The sequence below is a fragment of the Spodoptera frugiperda genome, chromosome 7 (genome assembly GCF_023101765.2).
Source record: "Spodoptera frugiperda isolate SF20-4 chromosome 7, AGI-APGP_CSIRO_Sfru_2.0, whole genome shotgun sequence".
Taxonomy (NCBI): domain Eukaryota; kingdom Metazoa; phylum Arthropoda; class Insecta; order Lepidoptera; family Noctuidae; genus Spodoptera; species Spodoptera frugiperda.
In genome coordinates this window covers 8,203,516-8,230,666 of record NC_064218.1, presented here as the reverse complement: position 1 = coordinate 8,230,666, position 27,151 = coordinate 8,203,516, and the positions used below count along the sequence as shown (strand labels likewise).

General features: G+C 38.9%; 1 protein-coding gene across 4 annotated transcripts; it reads left to right on the top strand.

The window, feature by feature from the left end:
• The first annotated feature begins 264 nt into the window (after nucleotides 1-264).
• LOC118265748 (synaptic vesicle membrane protein VAT-1 homolog-like) lies at nucleotides 265-27,031 on the top strand. 4 transcript variants are annotated; one of them, XM_050694835.1, is made up of 9 exons: nucleotides 265-656; nucleotides 14,989-15,118; nucleotides 16,176-16,391; nucleotides 17,381-17,532; nucleotides 20,115-20,218; nucleotides 20,648-20,703; nucleotides 21,031-21,225; nucleotides 21,320-21,566; nucleotides 24,818-27,031. In XM_050694835.1, the coding sequence occupies exons 1-9, from the start codon at nucleotides 406-408 to the stop codon at nucleotides 24,847-24,849; spliced, it is 1,383 nt and encodes a 460-aa protein (XP_050550792.1). In that variant the 5' UTR covers nucleotides 265-405; the 3' UTR covers nucleotides 24,850-27,031. The 4 variants fall into 4 exon arrangements, with proteins under 4 accessions (XP_050550792.1, XP_050550791.1, XP_050550793.1 ...); XM_050694834.1 differs by having other exon boundaries at nucleotides 21,320-21,587; XM_050694836.1 differs by having other exon boundaries at nucleotides 266-656; nucleotides 21,320-21,518.
• The last annotated feature ends 120 nt before the right edge of the window (nucleotides 27,032-27,151 follow it).

Here is a 27,151-nt window from a genome sequence, read left to right as displayed (position 1 = left end):
AGGCTACAGCGCGTCTACGTGGTGGACCAGTACATAACTAATACAGCTTTTTATATCGACCTCTGTGCAATAAAGTTAATCCAGGTCCTGTGTAGTGTAATATCGGGCGGGGGCTGCGGGGAGGCAAACCGGCCGGCGCGGTGGCCACCTGTCGCCGCGCGGTGGCGCGCGTGTGCCCCCCGCCCCGCCCGCGCCCCGCACGCCGGCGCGCGCCCCCTGCCGCGGCCCGCGCCCCTGCACCCTCGACGCCGCTGCGCGCGCTTCTCCCTTCTCTCGAATCATTCGTTTCGCGACGCGTAAACTTGCCGGCCGGCCTCCGTATCACTCGCCCGGGCTCATTCCCATCGCGTCCGCTAGCCGCACCGCTCCGATCGCACCACCTAGTTAAAACACCTCGCCAAAACCATGACAGAGAGCACAGAAACCCCCGCGGCAGCTGCGCCTGAAAAGACTCCCACTGAAAATGGAACTACTGAGACCCCACCCGAAGAGACCCCAGAAAAGGCGACTGAAGAAAAAGAAAAGGAGACTCCTCCTCCCAAAGAGATGCGCGCTGTCGTCCTCACCGGCTTTGGCGGATTGAAGACTGTCAAGATTCTGAAGAAGCCTGAACCTACCGTTGGAGAAGGCGAGGTCCTCATTCGTGTGAAGGCATGGTGAGTACATTTTATCTCTTTAATTTCCAATTTGAAATAAATTTCAATTTAATTAAACAACTAAATACCTACTTTAAAATGGTTATTTGAAGTGCCTTTGAAAGGGTAAAAGACGTTGGATTTGAATATTTCTTCGTCGGATGTTTTTTTGATATTGATTTATCTTTTCCAATAAGAGTGTTAACTACCCTTATTATCACCCGTGTTTGAGGAACGTGCTGTTTTTTACACTATTAGTTTATCTTTATTTAGATAATATTTTTTTGGCTAGACCGGTGTTCGCAGTGTAGTGTGTACCCACTTAGCCGGTGTCTGCGCGGACGGGTCCCGTTCGCTCGCCGAGTCTCGGACTCTCGGTTGCCTCATTAACATCTGCCTCCGTTGAGATGCACTGCTCATGCACCCGACCGATTGAAATTTCTGCACGCACACTGGCACCCACTACCGACCGCGGGACGCGCCCTAACAGCGGATTTACACTTCGTCGGCCGTCCGCCGTCAATGTGACTACCACCTATAATATTATGTGCTTGTGTTAGCCTCTCTCTCAGTTGATGTACAAAATGTTTACTTAGCCGAGTTATTTCATTCGATTTCGCCAGATTATTTATTCAATAAGCTATGGAAATTTATTTTCAATCATTGGAATAACTGCATGCATGTGGGCACTGGAGCGCGTCGCTGCGTGGACGCTGCGTTGTGGACGGTTGTAACAAATTAATGTTATTTTGTCATACGAAGCCCGAGCGAGCCGAGTTCGTGCGAAAGGGAGTTGAGCGCCTACTGACATTGTTCTTTGTTCGTTTTTATCGCTCCACTGCTTCAGATAATGCAACGGACGAGTCGCGTCAACGTGCTACTTGCAACCGCGACACATGAGTTATCTGCCACTTTTCTCGTTAACGTTAACTGCTTCGTAAGAGGCCTAACATAACACACTTAACTGTGAAGTATTTGTTTCGTTACAATACCACAGACGTTAACAATGATCAATGGTCATGCTTTTTTTTATGAAAAACGACTTAAGGATAAGGTCAGGCGCACAACGGTTTAGGATATTTGATAAGGCAGTTTTTTTCTCTTCTTTTTTGTTGCTGAATGTTATCAGGAATTTTATCAAGAGTCAATAAAGAAACTGAATTCTAAGTAGACTATTGGGTTCAAATCGAGAGAAAATATAAATAAACTCAGAAAGTTTTGAGCCTTTTAAATGCTTTTGGACATGATTTGCAAAAATATTTGGTCTAGTTTAAAAATGATTGGGATCCGTGAGAAATAATTGTTGCGAGAAACTTTAGTGTGCAGCAGACGGAGGCGTACAAGAGGCAAGGGAGGAATGAAGGCGATGTGTGTAGGTGCAGTGCGAGGTGCGATGCAGAGCCGGCCAGGGCGCATCCCCGCGCGTGCTAAATATAGCACGCTTATCGTCGACTTACTATGTAAATGACCGCGACATAGCCGACGCCATCTGCCGCAAAAATATTAACTGACTGGTTGAGTCCCGGACCGGTATCAGTACAAGTTTGCTCTCTAGGTTTGAGCCGCAAAAACGTGTGAGTTCCGCCTACATGGCGAGCGAACAATCCAAGTTTAGTGGTCTGTATCTGTCCGTTGGCTAAGGTATTCCTTTGTGAGAACTTGCAAATAAATGGGTCACAAGAAACTGGCCAGGAATGTGCATAGCACAGTAACGGTTAAGTTTGATTCTTTTTTTTAATGGGCAGGCTTATAATCTAGACATACAGAAAAGAATGAAATATAAAATAAAACGTAGACTAACAGAGATTATGAAAGAAATTACAAGGTTCTCCTGGATGAATTGATCGGGAGAGACGCCTTTGCGCAATATTGCGATTATATCTTTATTGTTGAACATGGTTAACAAGGCATACTTAATTCAACAATATTGAATTCAAATCAATACAAAATGTACGGATTGATATCCTAAAAGAATGCCCAAGATTCATACGCAGACACTCAATTTCATTTATGATCTTGACGATAGCGATACGTTGAATTCCAAACATTAAAAAAGTGGTACCATTATGAGGTACCTATGTTAGAGTGTGTTGAACCGCAATTAAGGAGTCGTTAAATTACATAAGTAGTTCAAACCCATACCTGTCACGCAGCCATCAAGTAGGGCTGCCATAAATAAAACTCCAAAGAAACATCCCGTTTCAACAAAGCAAAGTGATAATAAATATTTAAACAAACTTATTAATGAACACTTGTTGTTAGTTCTCGGTAAATTAGTAAATATGTAGTACTACAATATTTGCTTAAATAGGTACTAGGAAGTTCCGAAGCCACAAGAACTTTGAATGGTTTTCATTAAAATTGTCCTGATGATACCAGTAACGGAAAATAGAGGTGTATTAAAAACAAGTTGATGATGAGTCACAATTGATAGAACAGAATCCATCTTATTACGATATAGACGTGCGTGACCTGCAGGATCGCTTTGGAGTGCCGCCTCTCTTGTGATGTTTGGTAACTTCAACTTGAAGGGCTCCAATGAATAACGCGTCATTATTTTCAATTAGGTCAAACCAGTGTCAGTAAGAGATGTCTTCCAAGAACAATGGTGGTACTCACGCCCTCGGATAAGTGGCTTTCTTTTATATGGAGAGAGCTTAATTGTACGTGGAGATGATGGGAAGTGTGATGGGTGGACTTTTGTTTTTTGTTTCGTCCATGTGTTCGGGGCGTCTGGCCTACATCATTTCGATGAAGCGTTTATTTTGGGGTCAGGGATATCATAAATATCAAGGATTTCACTGTGCACTTATCAGTACAAGATCGTACTGAGTTGGTATCGAAAGTGCAGTGTTAATTGCTCACATCCTTTCCTTTGTTGGCGTATCAATTTAAGGCCTAAAAATAACATCTGCCCCTCGAGTACAGGGGCCGGGCTCTATGGTATAAAGTGCAGTATTGTGCATTTTAATGGGCTCCGAAGCCGCATAAGATGGGAGAGATGAATTTGTTTATTACCCTCTTCCTTATTGAGAGCGTCTGCACGAGATAGCTCTCTTCCTATGAGTCACTAGAAAGTTATGTTCTTGAGCTAACTCGATTCAAATAACTTGCTGTGGTACCTGACTGCCAGACCGAGTGGGTGGATTCGCTTACGATTCTGTACCGCACTGGACTATGGCTTGTTTGTGTGGATCATTTGATACCCCCTGCCTTCAGCTTTAACAACTCTCTTATATTAAATAAACTGCAAAGCTATTTTTAGTACTTTTAACTAAGTAATATAAAAGAACAATTAATTGTTATTATGCGCCCATTGAATTCAATTTGATAATGTGGGTATATTGTGTTCTTTTATTAAGTTGTTATTCATTGTAAATTGCAGCTTTTTCATTCAATTGATATTTTCCCTTCGATTCAATGCCCTCATAATTTATTAATTTCGATTAAACGACCATTGATTGCCTTAATTTTTCCACAGCTATTTAAGCTATGATCAGTGAAAGATTGAACTGACACACAAATTATAGTAATGTGGTGGTGGTATAATAACAAACAGCGTCTATTATTATATTCGTATTTTTATAATAACATGTTATCGTTGGCGTGACCTGTGGGATACGCTCCGTCCATCAATCAAACACGATGAGAGACAGTGCTTCACTGGTTACACGTGTGCGCCGGAGCTTCGCGGCGAACTAATTCTTCAATAGTTTGTTGTTTTAACATTATTTCATTTGCTGAATAATTAGTGTGTATGAGTACTGGCGATGCGTCACGACCTTATTCCCGTATACTTGCAGCCAACTTAGTGTACAGATGAGTCAGACCAAGTTGGGCTATCACGCCTGACTCACCTAACAACATAAATACTGCGGAGTCAACAACGTTATCTGTCATGTGGTCGGTGATCCCTTCAATCAGGGCACTTGATTTGACAAACAATTTTGACCTTCACATTCTCGCCATTGTTGGCATTTCTCCTGAACGCAGGAACTGATTTATTTGTTTTATCCCCATTTAACGTAAACGTCACTACAAATAAGGATAAACACTGTATTAATATTACGACCGCATACTGCTATCTTTAGTTAAACGTAGGTAAGTTAACGCAACGTGAGAGAGATCAGAATACAATAAATAATGTCCTTGTCTAGAATGCTGACATGTAAGGCAATCGTATTCATATTAGTCGAAAACTGTAAGTTGTCGGAAGCTGTAACATGTGCTGTCTCTATAAAATCCATCGTCGGCCAGCAGATGCGGCAGGCGGGATCGCGCCGGCCCAACCGCTACCCGCGGGCACATTGTTCGCGGAGTCAACGAACTTACGAAAATGCTCCTTCGCTTATTGTGCCCATAATCGAATCAAGAGGCTACTGTATATGGTAGTAAACACGTCGCATACTTTCATCTTTTTTGACAAATAAAACACTCTTGACAAGATACACAACTCCAGAACATTCGGTATGCTCCTCTGGAAGCCAGAGCTTTCGTGAATGCTTTATTGAATCTTGAATATGTAATCAATCTTGTGGCGAGAAAGTTTCTGCTCTTATGGTTTTATCCGTAATGTTGTCGTTGGAGCCAATCTGTTCGCATCAGTCTTGTTATTTATCATATTTTCTATCCATTATGGTCTCAACGACCGTTACTTATGTTCTCGATTGCTCAGCAAAATTGAATTGGAAAATCCCGTGACTCGATTCTGCATGAAAAGGGGTGTGGTTGCGTTGTACCCGGGTGTCGGCTAGGCGGCTAGGCGGTGTGCGTCAGGCTAGGGGTGGGTGGAGGGCGCGGGGATGAGGGTTGCGAGTGCTTCTGTAATGTCTGGCGAGGCTCGGGGCTCGGGGCCGGGGGCACAGGCCGCGCGCCGGATCAATACGGCGCGTCCCCTACCCGCGCGCCATGCCGCCCGTCCAATCTCCGCAGGCCCTACGTCTTTCGACGCCAGTGCTTGTTTTTTTTATAGCTCCCATTAACCATGCTCTTCGATAAATGAATAAAAGCATGTGTTGGTATTTTTTCTTACTGCGACTAGCGGTACTAGTGTTCTTATTTTGACTTATTTGACGGGTACTGTTATCTCTGACGCCTTATAATTCATCTTTCAACCTTTGTTCTCGTGTGGATTTTAAAGTTATTTATTACAACGCTGACTTGCACTTGTCGTTTTTAATTAACAATAAACAAACGCCTCGTACATAAGTAACATTTGATACGTGGATTAGTCGCTCGAGTCACCCTATCCGAAATCCCAATAAAGCTTTACTTGAAAACCGCAACGAAACACTATCGACAGTGAAATATAATGGCACATCATTAGTTGAGTGAATCAAATATCTTGTTACGATATCTACCCGAAAAACAATAGACAGTAACCGGAGGTAGAGTTAGCGGCAGCTCCACAGTAATCTGCTCAAAGCCAGTGAGCCGTGGGTACATCGCAGACGTGTTTAGAGTACAAATTCCTGTAGCGAAGTCGTTGCGGATCTATATTTAGTTAGGTAGCAGTAAGGGCACCCTCTCGCACAGAATCGACGCACGCCCTAATATGTTTCGTTCCGACACCTTTTTGCCTGCCGACTTTCGGCTCAGCCACTATATGATATTCCGTTTATTACCGTACGCCCGACGCGTCACGCTGTGTAGATGACTTTTTGCCGACCCGCATACATATGTTCCATATGAGGGTCTGTTACATTGATTTCGGATATTATAGCTTTGTTAAAAGTTTTACGGTGGCTGTAATGTGCTGGGAGGTTCGGTTTGTTTGGCTTTACTTGTTACGTTTATTTTTATTTCAATGTCAGTTTTTTGGGCTTAACTTTAGGATCGGTTCGCAATACTCGTACTTATGAATTTTTACTGAGAGCGCTGAACAAGTTTTTATTTTAGTCACATCCGAAAAATGTCTGCTATTTGAACTTGAACTTATCCTTGTTTATTTTCTTATCGCACGATGTTCTCTAACAAGAATTCAACCAGATAGTTTTGTGAATGATAAATCTTTAAGGAAAGTTATTAGTTGTTGTTTGCCGATATTACAAAAAACGTGGAAAGCAAACAAGATCAATATAGATAAGTTGTAGAACGGACACCGGCGATAATACTGCTAGTTGATAAACTCTCATCGAATATCGCGATAATGCGAGGCTGTATAAATAAATAAGCAGTAATAAGCTGCACAACGGAGCGAAAGCCTACTTTCGCTCACGTAGCTTTTCTGTAGCTCCAATGAAAATTACATATCAAAAGGTTTCTGTTGGTGCGAAGGTAGCGGGAAATATCAAATCGAGAGAGCTATTATCAGTAATTGTGTAACACGCATTTTGAAAGCGATAATTGAAGTTCTGAATCGAATTCTTGTCTGTTTTATAGAGCACGGCAGTTCGTAACTAATGCGTGCGCTTAATGTAGTGTGGGCAACAATTTATGAAATGGATGCCACCGAGACCGGAGAGACCGGCTTAATGACGACTCAATTGAAATTATTTAGTCACCCTAAAGTTAAACGTTCAGCCATCTGCGGAATGCAAGTTCACTTCCTGAGTCGACAATTAAAGCGAATGACTGACGGACGGACCGAAACATGCTTCACATGGTTCACCATTAGCATACACGGTGACTAATGAGGTTGCAACTACTTGCACATTACAATCAGCTTAGTACGCCATACCCATACGCCATATCAATTTTTGCAAAAGTAATTTTTCCTTATTAATTATTTTTATTTATTGACAACTGAACTGCGGTTGCTGTTATCAAATAATTTAATGAGTGTTTATTTCACTAAAGTCCCGGCATTCGTGTCCAGTAACTATTTGTGTCGTGTTACTTTTACTGTTATTGAATATGGTCCTACGCGAAGTAATTTGCTACCACGCACCACATGTTGCGGTTATTTCAATGTGTTCCAATCTCCTGCAGGAATGGGTTCTTCGAACATTCTGTTAAGATTCATGTTAAACAAACACAACAAACTTAAAATATTGTTCTTTGCTTGAGTAAACCTGTAAATTACGAATGTTTATTATATGCAAATTAATGTGAAAAGCAAACATTAATCTGGAATGTAATTTAGTTTCGATTTAGGGTGCATCTATCAGTGTCGTATTATCACCATCAGTTAATTACGGCTGTAATGGTGACGCGGGTGTCACACGCGGCTGCTTGCATTCTCGCCATGGCGTCTGATCGGAAGTCGATAGCTTCGTCACGCGTGTCATGGTGTATTCATTCTGGTCAGCGTCATGGCCCGCTAGCCGGATATTAACGCTTTTTTGAACCACCTCAATTATTCCTTCCGAGCCTTTGATAAGCCCCCTAATAAGTTTTGCAGCTAGTCTGTTGGCTGTATTTGTCGTAATTCCACATTTGTTGGCCTTAGGTCAAACACATGGATTCTAACCGCAAATATTGCTTCGGAGCCTCAAGCCCGTAGCAGCACTAATACGCTTTGCCACGCTTCTCTTGTTAGTTTTTTTTTTTTCGGCGATGTCCCTCCAAATCGCAGTGACCCTAATACTAAACCCGAGATTTTTACTTATTGTATCATCCATAGTATCCACACAATGCTTGAAGTGTGTTCCAGTTCTAACAATTTATTGTTATTTTATTTCCTTTGTTAAAGTGCATGTTTTATGTCCACTTGCATGTTAATATTTGTGTCTACGTATAAAACAAACGCTAAACACAGGCTTTAATTAAATATGGTCGTGTTTTACGTCACGCGAGGTATTTAGACATTGTGGAATAAATAACTTACCCTCGTTTATTATGGTTAGATCTATCTAGAAGTTTATTTTAAAGGTATTTAATGTGTAAGAGGTTCTGTAACTAGAAGAGTGTTATTATTAGGTTTCTCTTCTATCATTTGATCGCAGTTAATCACGGTCCACGCCCAAGCATGTGCCTTGTCCCTACCTAAAGCCTAACTAAACTCCTACGAAATTCCAATAGAATCTGTAGATGAATATGTTATTTCTTTGATTTATTAACAACAACAATGTCTCTGATTCAACGGGAAAATTATACTAAGAAAACAACTTTAATAATATCACTATTATAACTCATTCGCGTGTCGGTATTTCATAGACCACATATCAACACCATAAACGGGTTACTGAATAAATAATGCCTTAGTACCTACGTAATAAATGACTATAACAATTGTTTAATTATCATGTAATGAGTCCACGACCACATAGATGCGTCAGCAGTATCGGGGCGTAGGTTCATGCGTCGAGATCCATCGGTCCAGTCATCTGAACTTCCGGCGTCTATTTTATAAGCTCATAACATAATACTTAATGTGTACTAACTCGACAACTCGCCGTCGATTCATGTCGGCGTGGAATACAAATGAATCAGAAAGTACGCGAATAAGGAAATTCCAGCCGGTGCATTCGTACTAGAGGCACATGTATGATAAACTAATAGTATGAGCTATTCATATTCACGAGCCGTAGTCTTTGTACGGGCTGGGAGGTTGTGAGTCACCGCTGGCGCTCAAACATCCACACAATATCCCCTAATTAACACATTGGTTTGTAGTAAAGTATGAGTTAATATTTGTAATGGGAGACGTCACACAATGAAGCGTTTAGGCGCACCGATTCTCATGAAGGGTCCCTTTTTTTGGAGTTTTTCTAATTCAACGTTTGGTGTGGTTGTGGAATGAGCCTTAAGGGTCGCGATCGCGATCCCGGTCTCCGGATTTAATTTTTATGGTGTCATGTTTAAGGACAATGCTTCACATTAAAATAGTAACGATCATATTTCCGAAAACCTTAATCCGGATTAACTATTTACATAACGATGGTATGTTTGGATTTATCATTTTTCGAAACCATAGTTATGTCTTCAATATCTGAGAAATATATTGTTGAACGTATTAGTCCATGGTAAACATAACAGACAAGCAATGGACGTCATACTTTTCACTGGCAAACATGCGGCACTGCAGTACAATAGAATGCGTACGGGCAATAAACGTCTTCGTGAAAGACACCTGAGGTTGACGGAGCCGTTGTGAAGCGATAACAGTCACTTCCACTATCGTGGAACACGTTCCGTACATGAAACATGAGCGCGGACGGAAGGAGAGTTCTAACTTATACGCGAGTACATACGCTGAATTACAATGATGTTCGCGCTCCCAACTTTTCGTAGGAAATGCTAGACGCTGACGAATCGACTGTACGTGGTTTTATGTCCTTTGATGTTTTGATAACACGCTAGACATCACAGGAACTTACTTTGTTATTACATTGCAGCTATTGTACTGTCGAATAACCAAGCATTTAGCCCCGGTATTCCTGAAAATTGCGGTTTTTCTAGTAGACAAGTTTTACGGAAATTGTACAGGAAGGAAGTTACAGTGTTACTCATATAGATCTTTACCTAGGCCGTAGTATTTACGGTTTTTGAGTAATTAACAAACCATTGAAGTTTTGGTTTAGAGACGTGATCTAATTTCAAACAAAATAATGTTTTATTTGAGACGAAAGTTGAATTTAGAATGTTTAAAAATGAATGTTAAAAGAGAAATAACAAAGCAAATAGCAAAAGAATACAGTGCAAGTGATCGATACGGTTCAGCTATTTTCACTGTCGCACGATGAAAATGAAAGTGCAAAGTTCAGAAAGGCAATTTCGTTGATGTAAGTTAAGTGCGCGCGGCGCGAATTTCGCCGAAGTGTAGTGGAACGTGACGCCCGACATCCGACTTGTGCAAGTTCCTCCACCGAAGTGAACGCGCCACGAAACGTTGCAGATTGGAACAAGTATTTTATTAACTGCGTCCCGCCTCAACGTCTACCCACATTGCAGTTTATTGAAGCATCCGCAACTCAGGACCAAATCGATGAGTGCTTTCTCTCTTCAGTGATAAAATAACTGTCTAGACGTGGTACGGTTGCCAGACATTTTAATGATCATGCACTTCTTATGGCGAAACTTTCCCTAGGTGGTGAGCCATAGTACATACTGTACATTGTATACCTAGTACGATGTAGATTTTCCACAGGCGCGTCGCAATGACGCCGAACGGCGACCTGACGCCTGAAGCCGCCGCCGCCGCCGGTCGGTCGCGTCACACAACCCCGATGCAATTTTAAAATTACCCCGCACCGAGGGTGTTCATTCGTTCATTTTAATGTCCATTCTAAATGATTGTGAACACGTGAGGGGGCGAACTGCAACGCAAATAATAACATATTCAAAATTATTCTCGACATATCATTCTGCTAGTGTTCAATAAACCGTGAAGTTATTCGAATTGCGTGAATAGAAATTGTATGCAACGCAACGCATTAATCGCATTAGCACTTTGCTGGGGTTGTGTACGTGCGAATACTGAAGACCCTTTGAGTAATCCTGAACTTGTACGTGATCCAATTAATTGCCGCAGGAGTTACCGCACCGGTGTCGCTGTCAGCTACATAATTTATTATGATATTTCATTAACAGCCACCCGTTTCCTTATGTCAGCTAAACATATTAGGATGGATTTAATAATCGTGTTTGAAATTTTAAGTAAGCACTAATTAGTTAGGTACGCATGAGTCATGCCATGCGAGACCTAAAGCATTTTAAGTTAAAATTCATTGTTTAACTCTTTTATCTTCAAATTTGTGGAAATGGCTCCGTAATTAAGATAATCGAAGGAGGGCAGGGTTGATGACTCGCAGTCTGGCCTTTCGGCGGTGCGACGTCGTCGGTTTTATCGACCTCGGGGCCTTGACATGAGGAGTCTGAAGCACGCAACTGGCAACTACACTTGGCAACAATGTTCAACACAATAATTTATTCAAGTGTCAACCACCCTTAATGCGGCACCTACGCGCTTTAATAGTGTGTAACAAATTAAACCTTGGTTAGTTTAAACGCCTGTCGTTCACCCGAATGTTACACGGTACGCGAGGGAATTCCTAATCGTCGTAAACGTAGAATTGGCGTTATTTATTAAGAAATAATGCACGCATCTACAAAAACTAGTCTCCTACCTGCGAATGTCGTGTTGTAGGAGGAAGCCATTCAACATATTCGTTGAATAAGCGTAGCGTCAGGTAGCGTGCGTAAAATTCGATACGAGACTCGTCGGAGATTATCTCAGATTAACATTCCGACCCAAGGGTCCCAGGATCGTCGCCTATGGAGGACCAATGTAGGACAAAGCTTTTTCTATAATAAAACCGTAGTGCCCGCTCCCAATTTACCCAATAAAACGTATGCGGGTGACAGACGTGCGACTGGTGCGACAGCCGACACCGTGGCGACTTGCGACGCATTCGACTCCCATGTCGCAGTAATTACCCGAATTAGAGGCTTACACAATACAAGTGCATTAATATCATATGTCATGGTAGGGGCATATAACATTTTTCTTCGACTCTTCATGCGTGAACCACAACAAGTTACATTGCGTACGAATGTAAAGGACGCGAATGAATCATCACTTGATATTTTAACAAAGGCGTCATATTTATAGAGAAATTATTCACCGATATGATTAATTTGTTTATTTATTTTGTTGCGAATAAATCATTTGGATATTGACTTTGTAAAAGCCATAGTCAGCGATTGATGCGAGCTAAAGGCCTAGGCCGTTCCTCTTTCAGGACAATATAGGTTTATTTACAGCGGCAGTGTGAAAGGCAGTAACTTATACATTTTCGCACCGTGGATCGTGATCGTAGGCGCTAGTTACAATATTTGCGCCTACTCAACCCATAACTTCAAATCGCTACATACATTTACATAATGGGTTCCTACGCTTCCGACTAGTCGTTGAACTGTGATTCCATTGTAAATTGCCTAATTATTTCGGCGATACGAGTATTAAGCTTGTCTCCAGATAAGTTTATTCACTACTTCGGGAAGTCTGGGAAGTGATGTATCATCTGACTATACAAATACTGAGTAAAGAATATAATGAGCTTAGTTTGCGATTTACGGCCAGTTAAGTTTCCCGTCGGCGCCGATGACAAATGATATCGAATTTCCGCTTTCACCACAATGCATCGATACCGGGAATGGGGTAGACGATGACTCATGGAAATACTGGAGGGCCCCAGACAGGGGAGGCACTAAATACTAAATTACCTAGGGTTCAGTTAGGTATACGGTGCACACAATCCAGTTTGATGTAATCAGCGAAATTGATTCAAAACAATAAGTTAATTTAAGACTGTGTTCATTTGTTCAATGCTGTACGTGTGGAACCTTTGTATCCACATCACGCTGTTGCTAGGTAAACGCCGCCCGTAATACGAGTTCGGAGTTTTCCAGCTTTCATTGTTTGTTGTATTTGGTACACTATGGATATTTTTGGAGTTCTATTAGCCAACCAATGGCATTTCCTTGTTTAGTCGTAAGCACAATAGGCTTTTGGAAAATTAAGCATTCGGTTGTTTTAACACAGCAGACGTTTATTACTTTCGACTGTGAATACAATGGTTTAACAATAAACAGTTGTTGAAAGTGTGCGTTAAACTTTGACTTGTTCAACTACTACTGTTTAGTTTTTAAAACTAATACATAATCATCTTATAAGAAATGAAGTAGCTCGTGTAAGCTGATTAGAAACAGCTAGGCTATTCTGTAACTGTCAATTCTATCTTTTGGAGTGAGTTGATCACATTCTCGCCCGAGATTATTCTCAGAACTAATGATATGACGAACCGCGAAAGATTTCACTTCGATCTTTCAAAATAAAAGTTACAGAATAGTCTAACAGATCATCGTCTAATGAACCTATCAGAATAACGCGAACACATCTAACCGAACAGACGTAGTCTATCCAATCAATAAACCTAGGCAATTCATTAAAATGCTTGTAGCTACATGGTATACACGTGCCTAAATAAAATGGCGGTGTCCGTAACTATGTACACATAGGTATATAGACTGTAGCTAGTACTTCAGGGAGAGACCATCGAGACATATCGATCAGGGACGAGTAGGTAGGACGTCCGCAGTGGCTGGAACAGTATGGCGGCTTGGAATACTGAAACACGTGTTTGTATCGGATTATTTTGCCAGTTTATTAACGTAGGTATTGTTATTTTAGTCAGTTGGTTGTGTAAAGCTATATCTTTTTTGATTATGACTGGATTAGATACTCTATAATAGTTAAGTTAGTTAGTCTTTTGTAGTAAACAATAGGGTAGATGACTAATTTTTATTTTAATATCCGTCTTGTAGATTACGTTTAAATATTAGACACGTATTGTTTTTATTTTCTTGTTTGTTAGTTAAATTATTTATAATTGACATCTTTTTTTATTTTCAAATTGAGCGTTTTACCTATCTTGAATATTTAATCTAATCTAAGTATATAGACTTATTTTTAAACAAATACAAATATCTTTACGAATTTTACGATTATTATGCTTAGAAAAGTGTTCGTTTCATCGAGAATGGTGACGTACAATGCGGTTCTGTGTTCTCAAACTATCTTTATAGCCCATTCCATTAACCATTCATCTTTCGTCCAGATGTTAGGCCTCGTAAAATGAAGCTTTCAATGATGAACCCGGACATTTTTCTTTTGAATGCCACCGTGGCAGTGTTTGTACGACCAATTTGACATTGACAGCGAGCAGTGACTTAAATTAACCCAAATTATTGAGTCCTTTATGTATAACAATAGTGAGGCAACCTCGGTGGCTCCTGCTGCCTGCCATATTCATATTGATTGATTCGTCAACACGTTTAAAAATTTAAATGCGGGCTTCTTTATTCTGTACGCGTGTTATAGAACATAATAACAAATGGCTGCCGCATTCCAGACCCGAGTCATTTAATTAAGTAACTACCTTCCTACGCACTTGTTTATTGATATCGTTCACCACGATCAACTTGAATGATTACTTGAGAATTGAGGGAGATTAATAAATTCAAATTGTACGGTTTCGGTCGATTGCTCCTGCCCGTGTTTCAATAAGATTGAGACATTTTGATTTGTAATGCCGTTGCCTACGTTAACTAGCTCTTTTTAGACTTTGGTAAACAACTTAGGTAAAAATCTAAATGTCCGCGAGATTGCAATTTGTTCTATTTCGTAATGAAGAAAAATTGTGTTTAGGCGATACATCTTTATTTCTATGTAATAAAAATCAATTGCTGCACCGATTTGGCAATTCTGGTTTTCAATTATTTGCAGATGTTTAGGGAAGGTTTGATTAAAAGGCGACGAAAAAAATGTTTGAGGCGGTACGAAGTATAGCCGGCCAGCTAGATATTGATAAAACTCCAAAATCACATCAACACTACTGAAAAACACCTGAAAAGTTAGTCAAGTTTTAATAAATTTTAATGTGTACTGACGTTCGTTTATTTGTTCTAGTGGTCTCAACTTCCAAGACCTGATCGTGCGACAGGGAGCCATCGATTCGCCCCCCAAGACACCGTTCATCCTCGGCTTCGAATGCGCCGGAGAGATCGAGCAGGTCGGCGAAGGCGTCACCAACTTCAAGGTAATTAACTTATACAAGTATCTATAGATATACGATTTCGTAGGAATAATTAATTACGCCTGTCGCCGGTGATATAAAAAGACTTCTTTCTTGGCGGAAAAAGAAAAAATATGGGTCTCCTAATTGAACCACATTCTCACCCAATTAATCTTGATAAATTCTCGAGCATTTACCAGCCCTAATCTAAATTAATTTCTCCGATACGTTTCTTCGTGCAATTCCTCAACATTACTATGTGAAATTTCACACGCTTCGAGAATATTAATTGGGTAATGAATAAAATAATTAATGCGCGTTCACCACAGATAGGCGACGATGTCCCTGCCGGTAGAACATAGTTCAATTTCTTCCTTTCTAAGAATAAATACATAGATAACATTTATTTGAAATCTTTATTGAAAAAGTTTACTTTCAAAGTAAATTGGTCACGGGTGGTTGTAGTAGGTACATATCGCAACGGATTGCAACCGCCGCTATTTCTAATTTAAGTTAAATTAGTTTTAATTGCAATGTCTGTAATACAATTTCCGTTTTGCAGTTGGACTAAGATTTTGTTATTTGTTAGATATATTGCTACAACCATGATTGTAAACCCGGTGTTTAAAATTACCATCTTCTATGGATAAGGGAAGTGATTATAATGGCCATAATTGAAAACTATCTATTTAAAAACGAACTTATAAATATTTTTTGCCATTTTCCATTTTGTAGACTTCTTAAATTTTCTTTCCCTATTAATATAGAGAGTATTTTATATCATCAGTGAACATCTTCTCATCGTTACGTAAAGTCAACATCAAAGCTTGAGTCGTGTATATGAATGATCCCATAAACACGTCTCATTGTTTCTACGGAAAGTGAAATATTGTTAATGGTCTAAGATTTAGTGTTATGGGGCCGTAGACATATTGGCTTCTTTTATAGGGTTTTGTAAATTGATTATTTCAAGTTACGACTATATAATGATAATAGAATTGTTGAAGGATTATTTGATAACGTGGAGTTCCTCAGGGATTTGTTCTGGGCCCATTTTAAATTTGAATATTTTTGTAAACAGGTTGGCGACCAAGTCGTGGCTCTTCCGGAGTACAGGGCCTGGGCTGAGCTGGTCTCCGTGCCCGCACAGTATGTGTACGCCCTGCCCGAAGGCATGACAGCCTTGGATGCTGTAGCCGTGACCACCAACTACGTGGTAGCCTACTTGCTCCTCTTCGAGATGGCTAACCTGACTCCCGGCAAGAGCCTGCTGGTACACTCCGCGGGTGGCGGCGTGGTAAGTTATTGCTACATACAATACTTATTAAGGTCCCTATAACATGAGCAATAAAATTTAAAATAAAGTAGTTAACCTTATTCGTCGAACACGAACACTCAGTTGATTAAAAACTGATTTTACTGCATCGGATGACAAAGTAAATGTAATGCAAAAAACAGTGATGACTAACTGTATTTTATCATTTCTTCGTCAACGGAGAGTAGCTGCTACATCAGAAAAATGAAAGTACAAGTTGTTTTTGTCAAGTTTACGTAAAAAACAAGTTGTTTTTATCGAGCACTGAGTCAGATCAAAAATTCATGAATGCAAAATGCTAAAATTAAGTTTATTCAAAGGTTGACAGAAACGAAATGAAATCGAAAATACTCGCGGTAGCATTGACCCTGGTGCGGGCGGAGATAGGGAGCACACTGCGCACAGCACGCTCCACTCTCGTATGCTTCATAATTACTGAGCAAACATACTAACGAGATGTCTAATTGTTGCTCTAAATACTTGTACATATATGCTCTGGAATTTTTGTTTCGACGATCCGACATGACGTGCCCACCCTTGCGTGTCAGTGACCGGTAACTCGGAAGCTAGCTCGCTGGGCGGGGCGCGGGGTGACAATACCAATTAGCTGACATTTATTAACAGGGGAGACCAATTTAGAGGCAAACAACTTACGACCGTGCTAACTATTCATGATAATGTGATGCTAAATGGACATATTGTTTTACTGACATTCTATCTGAGTGCTTTTTCAAAGTATGAAATATAAATGAATTAACATTGAAATGTGTAATGGATTAAGGCATAATTATTTGTACATTAGGTTTTATAGGTAGGCAATAATAGGCCATCTTATTTATAACTCAACATCAAAGTACTATCAATACCTATATCACATAGAATAATTATACCTACATTTCGAAAAACGATGATATTTAAGTTATAGATTTAAATTTAAATCGTACCTAACTAAAAGTCCTGTTATTTTATAGGGCCAAGCCGTAGCTCAGTTGGCGAAGACGGTGGAAAACGTGACGGTGTTCGGCGTCTGCTCCAAGTCCAAGCATGAGGCTCTGAAGGCCAACAACAACAACATCGACCATCTCCTGGAGCGCGGCAGCGACTACACCAGCGAAGTCAGGAAGTAAGTGCTAACTGATAGTTTAATAATCTTAGACAAAACTATGTTTAAAAAAACCGACTTCAACACATGTGTTAAAGTGTAAACCTCAATTTTTTAAGTCACCTAAAATCAAAACCTTTTAAGTCTGAAAAATGCTATGCTCAAAACCGCATCAAAATCGGTTCAGCTAAACGCGAGATAATCGCGCACAAACATACATACATAGTTAAATGTGAAAATGAGAACCTTATTTTTTTAAGTCGCTTAAAACACCCTGTAAAGGTAAATCGATTTTATGTAACCTTCCAACAGTTTTTGAAATAAAAAAGGTAATACAGATGCTTCAATACTTTAGTGAAGGAGTCGATTAAACCTTCTAAGTAGTATATTACTCCTTTATTAGGCATTTTACCCCACACTTCTTCCTCCTAGATCCCTTACAAATAAAGCCTAAATAGGCCTATCTAAGAAGTCTGAAAATAACCTAAATCTACATATCTTCTTATACCTGTTCTTACCTCAATCGTATCGGATACAATAGCCTATATTATAACAAATTCATTTTACAGCACTATCCTGCTTGACCCTCCCACTTGCGCATTAGGATTATGAGATTACTAATATCAATTTACTTCTATCGGGTCTAATGTACCGAACCCTTCAAGGGTCGTTACGCCCACTCTCCTTTTGCCACACGTTACTGTAAATAGATTCTTAGGTATAATACCAGCTAAGGATATAATAGCCTTTTTGATCACCCGATAGATGGATGAGTTATAGTTAAATGTATAACTAAGTACCTATGTATGGTTATATTTTATTTGAAGAATTTACAGGCAAACTATATTTTTTTCGTTATCTTCTTTTTTCGAAAAAAATCGTAGAAAAGGGATGATGTCGGGGTATTAAAATTAAACATCTATTCCGTCAGTTAGGTAATGAAAAAATATTAGACACGTATTTTTTTGTCATATAAGATAACAATACTTAGATAAAACGAACCTAGAAGTTAGAAGTGAAGTTACGCGAGATATTTCAAATCAATATATCTTCGAAAGTATTTATTTCCGAAAGAAAATAAAAATACGTGTCTAATGATTTGAAATAATCTACAAGACGGACATTAAAATAAAAATTAGTCATCTACCCTAATGAAAGTAACATTTTCAAAATTACGATTACAATGGTAAAAATTACACTAATGAGTACGAGTACATTATTGTTGTACTTATTCGTCCTTGCGTTCCAATTTCGCAACTCGATCGTAATTTTACGCGTGTAGGTACTCGATAAACTAGCGAATTTGGAAGTTCGTATCAAGAATTCGGTGAGATCATCAATATTTGAATGAATTTCATTATTCTTTGAACACGTGCCAAAGTAAAAAAAAAAATGAATGTGATAGCGCCCCATCTATTACTTCATGAGCTATCAGTCTTACTCAGGCCATACACGTACCGACTTTTAAGTAATCTTGTTAAATCTATTGATAAACTTCACTTCTCGAAACAATGTCTCATTAAATTTCAGTAATTGCAAGCCGATATAAAATGAATCACAAAGAACAAATTAATTCGTTTAGCAATCGTGAAGTATTCTAAAAATGGGAGGGTATCGTGATATCACTCAGCTAAAAATATCTCGTACAGCGGCCCTTCGTCTTCCTAATAATACCTTTGTTTACGTTACGCCCATTAAATGTTTGGTATGCGAGGATTTTTATGCTCGTGTTTTCCTATTATTGTCACGATAAATTCTTACTAGTTACACAGCGGTTTGTCAGTTCATTTTATGGCGGTGTTACGTATAAATCTCTTCCGGATTCCGAAGGGTTACAAGCATCTGGTTCACCACATAAAAATGCACAGTTGAATCATTGAGTGATGTAGTTCCCGACGCGAGACGTCTCAAAGCCAACGTATTGTTCCCAATCCCATGGTTAGTTAATTGGCGCCTATTACAGTTACATATTTCAGCGCGAGTCCTCCTCGTGTGAGCCGTGCGCTGCCAGCTTAGAAAGACCTCTCCCACCCCCTTAGAGCTTTTATTAACAGTTCAAAAGTGAGCACATAATGACTGCAGCAAGGGTCTCCTTAAGTTGGCTGGGTCTCACGTTAATTGTTCGCTTTATAACCCGCTCCTTAGGGCAGCTGCTTCGTAACAAGCGCGTCATTTAATTCTCGTAAATAGACAAAGATATTTTTATATCTGTTGAGCACTTTATAGCGTAAACAAGCGAGCCACACAAGTTCAGTGTAAATAAATAGTCGGTTATCTACTTCGCGTAGACATGCTCTTACTAAAATATTGATTTATAGTAAAGTGGTGTAACAATGGCATTTATGATTACTGGGTACATACGTACTATTTCTTTGTTTAAGTGATCCTGAGATGATAATGGATAATAATTAGAATTTTAACATAACAAAAATCCAATAGTTTAGGTAAATGCTTACCGCACCTACAAATATTCTTAAAAGGTGGGTCGTCTGTTTAGTTGGGTCACAACTAGACGGCAAAAACTGAATAAATAATTGAATACTTCCACTGTACCTACTTCTATTCTTACCGAACGGTGTCTAACAGTTATGTAATCTTGCCAGGGTGTCTGCTGATGGCGTGGACATCGTGCTGGACTGCCTGTGCGGCGAGGAGTGCAACCGCGGCTACCAGCTTCTGAAGCCGATGGGACGGTACATCTTGTACGGTATGTATACTCAAAGGTCGTATTTTTATGGCTTCTTAGCTCTGGCTTTAAGTAACTATGGAAACGACATTGAAAGTCAAAGTCAAATCATTTATTCCAATTAAACCTTAAATATGTATTATTGAAATGTCAACAAAAAAAGAAAAAACTATAATAGTCTGTCAGTGAAGCTATATGCTCGTTTCAAAATGTAGGTAGATTCGAATAGAGACGAACAATTAAGCAAGAAAATCCATTCATTTTATTCGTTGATTTTAATAATATCAAAATCTGAAAATGTTGAATAAGACATAGGTACTTATTTAAGCTCAAACAAATGGATATTAAGCCCCTTGCTATTTGCTATTAGTTAATAATTTAAATAGTGAACGTAATATAGTATTCAGAGCATGTTTGTGAAGTGTTAGTAAACAATGGTTTGTATCGCAGGATCATCTAACATCGTGACCGGTGAGACGAAGAGCTTCTTCAGCGCCGCGCGTGCCGTGAGTATTCAATCATTAATTATCTGTATTGCGAACCATAGACCTTTACTTTACTTAACAGTGGCGCTAGTGTCTTCATTTAAAAGTTTTCTAGACTCTTTAAGTTCTTCGTTTAGCTTTTTCTTCTAAGTTTTCCCAACTGAATAACTAAGAAACATTAAAATTTTTTAGACGTTATTACAATTTTTTGGTAGTTAGCTGAAATATCCACATAAATATTATAATCCCATCTAGAACTACCAATGTCAAGTTTTTAATCATTGGGAACAACATGGGAATTTTTGTTTGATTATTAAATTACTAAACGAATATTTGCATTTGTTCCAGTGGTGGCAAGTGGACAAGGTGTCCCCGATCAAGCTGTTCGACGAGAACAAGAGCCTGGCGGGGCTGAACCTGCGGCACCTGCTGTTCCAGCACGGCCGCGCCGAGTACGTGCGCCGCGCCGTCGAGCGCGTGTTCGCGCTCTGGGGAGAGGGCAAGGTCAAGCCGCTCGTCGACTCCACCTGGGCGCTCGAGGATGTAAGTGTTATGGTGGTGGTACCTATTATGGTGCCTATATCTTAATGGTCGCCTTTGAAAAAGATCTATTCTAAACCCTCTCTTCTGTGACCAGGTTGGTGAAGCCATGCAGAAGATGCACGACCGTAAAAACATCGGCAAGCTAGTACTGGATCCATCACTGGAGCCAAAGCCTAAGCCAGCCACCCCAGCCAAGGGCAAGTCCGGCAAGGAGAAGAAACCAGCCAAAGAGAGCTCCGAGGAGAAAAAGGACAAGGACGCCAAGGAGGAGGACAAGAAGCCAGCTGAGAACGGTGAGAAGAACGGGGAAAAGAACGGTGAAAAGAATGGTGAAAAGAACGGTGAAGAACCGCTCACTAACGGTAACAGCGACGAAGGTCAGTCTCGAACTGTTGTGACCAGGCATGCGTAGACGCGGCACGCTTACACCGCCGCACTCGTGGAGCGCCGTGACGTCACTCCTCGCGGGGAGTGGCGTCCGCGGACGGTTCGACGGTGCTGCTACAAGTAACGAGTATTTATCCATCATGCGGGTGCAACAACCATCTGTCTCGCTTCATTTTGACTTCTGCGCTCATTATGCACCCTTCGAATATATTAAACTAATAGTTATTGATTACATAAGTCGTCTGTAATTCATTTGATTAATCGAAGGGTTCGTACTATGCTCAGAAACCAATTGAAGCAAGCCACAGATGTGCGGTTCACTCATTATTATTATTTTATTATTATATAGCTTTTATTTTAATTAACGACGCACGCATTTATTGGCTAAACGCATATTATCTACATATTGGCTTTTTCGGAGCCACATATTTGAAACATCTTCAAGTAATTATTTATTTTAACAGCCTTTAGACTTAGTTTAGTACCAATGCATTTTGCTTGCAACATTTTTATCGTTAGTCCATAGTAGCTACACTAAAATCACCCATATGTATAAGACATAAATATTTATTACCCGACTGCCAAGGAAGGGTTATGTTTTTCGCGCGTATCTTGTATGTATGAGCCTAATATTCTTTATTACCTCATTTCTTCGAAACGGCTTGATGGATTTCGACAATCAGGGTATTGTTGGATTCGTCTTAATTACCCAAGTGTTCTTAGATATGTGACGTAAAACAAAAACCAATATGGCGGCCGTGAGGCGCCCTAGATAGAAAAAAAAAAAATTTTTTTATTTGCTACAATATGGGTATCAAATTAAAGAGCTCATCATGAGGATTCCAAAATGGTATATCACTGACATATAGAAAAAAATACTATGTGCAATTATGTTCTTTATTATCCAAACTAAATACTCGTATGGGTACTACGCGACGCGATTGACTAGCGGTGTCTGAACTTAAAAGTGAAAAGTGATAATAAAAGTACGTCTTAACTAAATTATTTACAATGAATTTATTTATAAATAAAGGACTAGAGACCCGCCCTCGCTTTGCTGAACGTTAAATAAGGAATCTATCTACATAGTCGTTTACCTATAGCCCATGCGACGCGTCAACTGTAAAGACCGTTTTTTGTCTAAAACTAGTAGAAATTTTGACACAGTGTACAAAGCAAATTTTATCTTCATTTAATGTAGAAAATTAATAGACTATTTAAAAGGATAAGGATTAATACTATTACGGACAAAAACCCCTCACAATAAAAGATCCAAAAAAAAAATTAAATAGTCCACACGACGAAAATTCTTTCAAAGAATTAGACCGTTTTCGAAATTTGTAAATAGTAAATTTTACTGCCCTTAATCCTTTTTCTTTTTCTAATTCCTTTACTCTCTTTGTGTTACGCAATCAATCTAAAATAAATGGATCGACGTGTGTTATTTTTTTATTATCTTGGTATTGGAAGTAGTTCTCTCGTGTCGCGGATCAAATCTTGAGAAACACATAGCCGTATTATAACTAACTAAAAAGTGTTAAATAAAAATAAATAAATTTAAAAAATTAAAAAACCCGACTGCATAAAAAACACTTTAAATAAAAACTGAAAAGTAAAAACAAGTCTAAAAGTGTAGATAGCAATGCTATTACCACAAAATTAAATAATTTCATAATCAATACACAAAAAATAATAATCTTATGCGAAACATAATTGAGTGTAACAGTCGGGACCCATTAAATAAACTAGACTAAAATCATTCAATATGGGTCCCGATTGTTACACTCAATTATGTTTCGCATAAGATTATTATTTTTTGTGTATTGATTATGAAATTATTTAATTTTGTGGTAATAGCATTGCTATCTACACTTTTAGACTTGTTTTTACTTTTCAGTTTTTATTTAAAGTGTTTTTTATGCAGTCGGGTTTTTTAATTTTTTAAATTTATTTATTTATCATTTACCTAATAATAAAAATGCCTTTATACATTTCTTAGATCAAAATATTTGCTTAACTTCAAGCTTTAAAAAGAATAGAGTAGACACTACACATCAGAATAATTTTAGTGTTTCACGATTTTGCCAAAATTTATTTAAGTTCTCTACAACCAGATCCAGAGCCGCACTGTCCCTAAGACACACTAGACAAATGTCAAGGTGCCTGCTTAGGGCTTTCTCTAGTTTAAATCCACCTCTAGCCAGGCTAAAGTGTTTGCCAGATGGTCCCAATGTAGCGTGAAGTCCTATTTGTTAATATCACAGTAACAGATCATTAGACAGTCAATTTTTTACAGTTACAGTGATTGGATAAGTAGGACCTGCTTGCAACAGCCCCATCTGGTGAGAACAAAAAACGGATGGCAATGCAAGGCCTTTGTCAGTTGTTTTCACAATTTCACAGTAACTTTGGAATATAAGACATAACTATTTATTTTATAAAACGGGCATCTGTAATTTATTTGTCTTCAATCCGAAATCTTAGATTTATTTTAGAGAGAATTTACAATAAAAACATAAAAAAATTAGATCACCACAAATCGCAAAAAACTAGGTTTCTGATATTTTCGCTACCTGTAGCAAAAAAATACACTAAATAATATTATAACTACAAAGAATTTTGTCTAAGGGCTGTTGAATTGAAAAAAAATATTCGTTTAGCCAGCTTGGTCATAAGAAGTCGGGTCTGATTTTTATTTATAAGTTAGGAGTAGCATAAACTAACTAAATACATATAAAATATTATGTACTTATTGTTTATATCTGCATAAACTATGTAGCATCTATTTACAAAAATAGTGTGTGGTTTGTAGGACTTGCTTGTATTGAAATACCTATATTTAAGTATATAATCATGGTTTTGAAACTGGCACGTATACTAGAATACATAAGCATGCTTTGCATTATGTAAAATCATTCAGTTGCTAGAACAATAGAGTAGAAGATGTACTTAAATAGTTTGAATGAAAATTATTTTAGTCTGCTCTGAAGAGCCTAAAATAGTTAAGTCATTTTTTTTAAATATTTTTTTTTTGCTCTGGACAGCCTAATGGCTCAGCATAGTCCGTAACTTTGGGATTATATGAATAATATTTTTAGAACAATTAATTTAAAGTACTTTTAGTTTTACTTTCTTATTATCTTTAGAGGTTGCTATTTTGTTCAGAAGGAAAAATATACTGACTCATGTTTTTCTGCAATTCCAGAGTCAAAGGAGAAGGAAAAGGAATCGAGCTGAATTACTTCCCCCGAGGACTGAACCAGATAAACCACCGCCAATTGATTATGTTAGAGTCGAAGCTGTCCCGAGGACGGCGCCGGCGCCCCGCTTGCTCTGCCGGCGCCGGCGCTGCTTCCTTATGTGTTGCCTCACCTTTATTATCCTTATTCAATATACAAGTCTGATTACCCGACGTCGTTCGGTCGCAACCTATTTATAAATGTTTTCCATCACTGTAATCATTCAAACGAGCGACCGAACGATGTCGCAAGCTAATTTTAGTTTTTAATTATTCGTCTATCATCACATTCTCTTAGTTTTGTTAGAGTTATTATGAAATTAATCGTTGAAAACGCGACAGCGAAACTACAATGAATTTATTTTTTAAACAATTTTTATTCTTTTATAAATTAATTTCATAATTTGGCCTAAGTTAAGAATTTTCTCAGGTAACATACAGTCTTTTTTTTATTATAGTTTAATGTTTAAGACTTTATTTTTAAGATGAGATATTTTAATCTGCAGTTATTTTGAATGGCTATTGTATAACTAAGGTGCAGAGATGCTTAATCTTTATGTATGTTAAGCTTTAATATTTTATTAGTAAATGTTTAAAATTTGGCCCACGAGACCCACACCCGTCACCCGCCCGCTCGGGTCGCCTCGTCCGACAGTCCGCCGCGCGACCGACTGCTCGCAGTCTGTCGGCGGCGACGAACGAATGAGAAACCTTACGTGTGATATTTTGTGGTAGGTATGCTAGATGTTTTGCGGTATTTTTATGCTGCCTTTACATGACATATTATTTTTGTTACTTTGGTCTTAAAAGTCGATTACTTTATATTTTTATACTTAACGTTTTGTAAATTATTTTCTAGTTAAGAAAACATTTCACAGAATTTGTTTAACGCACCGGTCATTGTGTGACAGACACGATCGTCCGCCTAGGCTCTCCACTCGGCGAGTCTTCTACTCCTGATCCCGACATAGGGCGAGCTTATCAACCCGATTTGTGAAATATTTTTGTGGCTAATTTCATACGAATCAATATAATCGATGTCACCCTATGATATAAGTGTAATATTTTTATATTCCTGTAATAACGACCGGCGACTGTACCGCGGTCTCATCTCATTTAACGAAGCTTTTATATAATATCTCCTCACAATAATCACATATCTACTCCACATACACATTCACACGATGTATATTAGGATTAATATTTTGATACCAATATTCACTGCATTTCTTTTGATATAACTAGCATATTGTATTAAATTTGTCTACCCCTTATTTGTTAAGGTTGTAACAATATACGGCCATATAAATGTACAGTATGGTTGTAGGTAGATGTACCCAGTACTATTTAAATATTTTTATCTGTAAACACATATCATGCGGATGTAAAATGTAACTCTCTGAGGCTGAAACGTAGTCCGGTGCGCCGGAGTAAAACACCACTGCATCCACTGCTCAACACTTGAGAACTGATCAACTGTCGACCCGCGCTCTAATGTGTGTTCATCAACCGCCGACTCCTGTGACAGACTTGAATTTTTATAAACTTTTACCCTTTTGGAACGTTTTTGCAAAGGCATAGAGTACCGGGCGCAGGCCGGGCCGCACTCACTCCGTAGGTAGCTTTTGTAAGTCGTAGTGCACACGAGTGGCAGGACTGCGAATGATGCTGCTTTGTTTATCGTACGGTGGCTTGGTGCTAGTTTCGTATCACATGCGGATACATCTCGCTTCAGTGTCTCGGACCAATATCTTAAAAAGCTACTTTTAGTCTTCTTATCAGTAATATTCTTCGCTTTGTGTGTCAAATATGTGCGAATTTCTTGTAATGTGAACCTATATTAATTAAATCTTGTGTATATCGACCTGTATAATGGTTTAGAATTATCTCTGAATTTTCTTCTATAAGGATAATTGATGAAATTCAATAGTAATAGAGCTGGGGTGACTGCGCCGTTTGTGATTGTGTCCAAATTGTTGTAGGTTAGTATCGAATTGATGCCAATATTTATTAACTTGAGGATGGGTTAGGAAGGGAGTGGAACCAGCGCGGTCACGCCAGCAGACTCATAGCAGACTGGGTCGTTATTGTATTACACATTTATTTTTATAAGGGCGGGCCAGTGTGATATCTATACTATGAAATAAATAAATAAATATGTATGATCTGTAAAAATGCTTACTCAAGTCTTTTATTTCTAAAATCCTATCCTTATTTATACATTGATTGCAACAATGGCGCTGGGCAACTTGCTGCTGTACAACGAGTTGCGGTTTTCCTGCACGGAACAATATTCTGTGT